Source organism: Plasmodium gonderi (assembly GCF_002157705.1).
Source record: "Plasmodium gonderi DNA, contig: Pgo-contig_385, whole genome shotgun sequence".
Taxonomy (NCBI): Eukaryota; Apicomplexa; class Aconoidasida; order Haemosporida; family Plasmodiidae; genus Plasmodium; species Plasmodium gonderi.
The window spans coordinates 1,275-4,124 of NW_021629275.1; the positions used below are offsets into that span (position 1 = coordinate 1,275).

The 2,850-nt window shown below is 19.8% G+C and overlaps 1 protein-coding gene across 1 annotated transcript; it reads right to left on the reverse strand.

The window, feature by feature from the left end:
• Positions 1-284: 284 nt before the first annotated feature.
• Positions 285-1,308, reverse strand: PGO_003235 (variable surface protein; the record flags this gene model as incomplete). The annotated part of the gene is made up of 2 exons (XM_028691275.1): positions 285-1,034; positions 1,282-1,308. The coding sequence occupies 2 exons, from the start codon at positions 1,306-1,308 to the stop codon at positions 285-287; spliced, it is 777 nt and encodes a 258-aa protein (XP_028547076.1).
• Between the last annotated feature and the right edge of the window lie 1,542 nt (positions 1,309-2,850).

Sequence of the window (2,850 nt, forward strand, 5' to 3'; positions counted from 1 at the left end):
ATTATGTCCTTAGTAGTTTTATTATACCTAAACGTAAGCTATTTTATACTGAGTATGAATTCTATTTTTATATGTTTCTTCAGATGTGCCCCTTACATCGTTATAATTTTCACATTTTGTATTCAACAATTTCCTTAATTTCCTTACCATTCACTGTATAAATGAAGCATTGCTCTTATAATGATAAAGAGAGAAAAATAATATAATTTTACATATAGATTACTAATTTTATATAATTGTTAAAAGATAATGTGTAACATTATTCATATTATAACATATATTATCTAAATTAAAAAAATATATATAACCTTATATAAAAAGAATGTCATTAATAACATTGCTGAAGGCATAATAATAATTCCTATCCATTTTCCTATTGATAAGGCTGAGTTTTTTATTTGGATTGTTTGCAACTCCATGTTGTCACTTATTTTATTTTTTTTCGCAGATCCTTCAGTCAGATGATGTCCAGGCTGAGGTTTTTCAGTCACAGATATTTCAATCAGAGGTATTTCTTCTGCACAGGATATATTTTTCAAAATTCTTTCATTATACTTATTTATTAAAGCATTTAGTAAAGTAGCTATACTATTGTTCTTGGATACATATTCTATTAAATTATTCACATAAACCTTAAAATTTCCTGCATATTTTGAGCAGTGCATATCGTTCTTTATTAATAGTAAAACAAAATATAGTTGATCAAAATACTTAAATATTTTAAATATTCTCTCTTGAAGACTTGTAACATCATTATTACATATATCAAGGAAACTTTTTTCATTTATAGGAAGCAGGTAACTATATTGTTTCATTTTATTGTAAGCACTTTCTGGATCTTTAAGATTACAACCACAATTCTCTAACATGTCTTGTAACTTGTAATTGAAATATTTACAAGCTAATTTATTATAATCTTCATTAGTTCCAGTTTTATTTTTTATATGATATAAATAAAAACTAAGACCCTTGCAACTATTAAGTAAATTAACATAATTTTTATTATCAATTAACACATCCTTGCTAATAAAATCCTTACAGAGCTCAATAATTCCAGTTCTAATACTATTAAAATTACTAAATCATGTATATTCGTATTGTAAATATCTCTATAATTGAGGAATATTTCATCAAAAATAATCTACAAGATAAAATTGTATGTTATAAAATATATAAAATAAAATTTTTAATAATATATAAATTTATTAATTTACAAAAAGAAATATATTTAAACGAATACATAGAATAAATTTATCTATATTATTACAAATATAAAATTACACTGTCATTAATAATAGCTTCAAGCATTATGCTTTATTGTATGATTTAACAAATGAATAAGTTATATTTATCCTATAGAAGAATATATTATGTTAATAATTTAAGAATTGATGTTATTTAGACTTCAAATATATTAAATAAAATAAAGTTCTATGTAATATAATTTTTTTTGAAATATATAGTTTTAGCGTATTTACATGCATATGAAACTATTTATAAATTATTAAAATCTGATTGATGATATTACAACATAAGTGTAAAAGAAGATAAATGGAATTATTTCATTAAGGCTATCATTTAGTGTTAATATTTTTGAGAGTTTTGTAATATCTAATTTGTTTTAATTGAATTTGACTTAAACGAATTTTATAAATATTCACTTATTTCATATATATATACTTCTTAGTTTGTATAAATAAAATAAATAAATATTTACAAGCATTATTATATAATTATCTAAGATGAATCAATATTTCTTATGTACATCTGCATTCTTTATTATAATATTTTTTTTATATAATAGTTTAGGATTCATATGATAGCTTAGTTTTCAGGTTACAGAAAATTGGTTTATGGCTTACTGTATAAGTTTAGAATTAAGATTAATTATTCTGAGCTCTGGTTTTATTATTATGCTAAATTTATATATATTTTTATAAAGTAATATAATAAATATATTATTATATATATGTTATATGTAATTTTTATTAGCTTATATATAGATTTTCTAATCTAACCATGCGTTTCTATTATAATATTAGATATATTAGTATTTATTTATTGTAATGAAATATATATAATTATTACACATTTATATTTATAATTATTTATATTAATTTGCTTTTATATATATAACTATTTTTAATATACTAATTTTATTGTAATTTAAAATTGCTAAATAATTTGCATTATCAATTGACGACATTTTTATAATCCTATTTTGCTTAAGCTTATGCAATTGTATGTATTATTGTATTATTTCTGATATATAATTATATTATAATATAACATAAATACTTAATATTATAGGAGCAGCCAATTTTTTATCGTCATCAATTTTAAAGAATTATTCATTATTTATCTTTAATGTATTAACGTACTCCTTTATATATATATATTATATTTATTATAACAATAGATACAAATGTGTTTTCACATTGATATGATTATCGTTATTTTGTAGTAAATCATAATAGTATTTAAGTTTTAGGATCAGAGTTCAGGGCTTAGGGGGTTTTGTGTTTCTAGTTTTTCGTTTTATTTATATTGCTTGTTTGCTTATGTTAATAGATTTTATTTTTGGTATTTATATATGTTTGTAGCATATTTTTTGTTATATTTTTTCTTTATTTTTTTTAATTATGAATTTTGTAATTTATTTTATCAATATATATATATATATATATATTTCATTCTTGTATTCCATTTGTCATTTCTAAATATTCTTTTTATTTTCGTATATCTGATATTACTTATAATGATATTTGATATATTTTTTTTAATTGATTAATTCGTTACAGAATATGGTAATGTATAAAAGCATCTCTATCAATTTAAAAATTATATGTA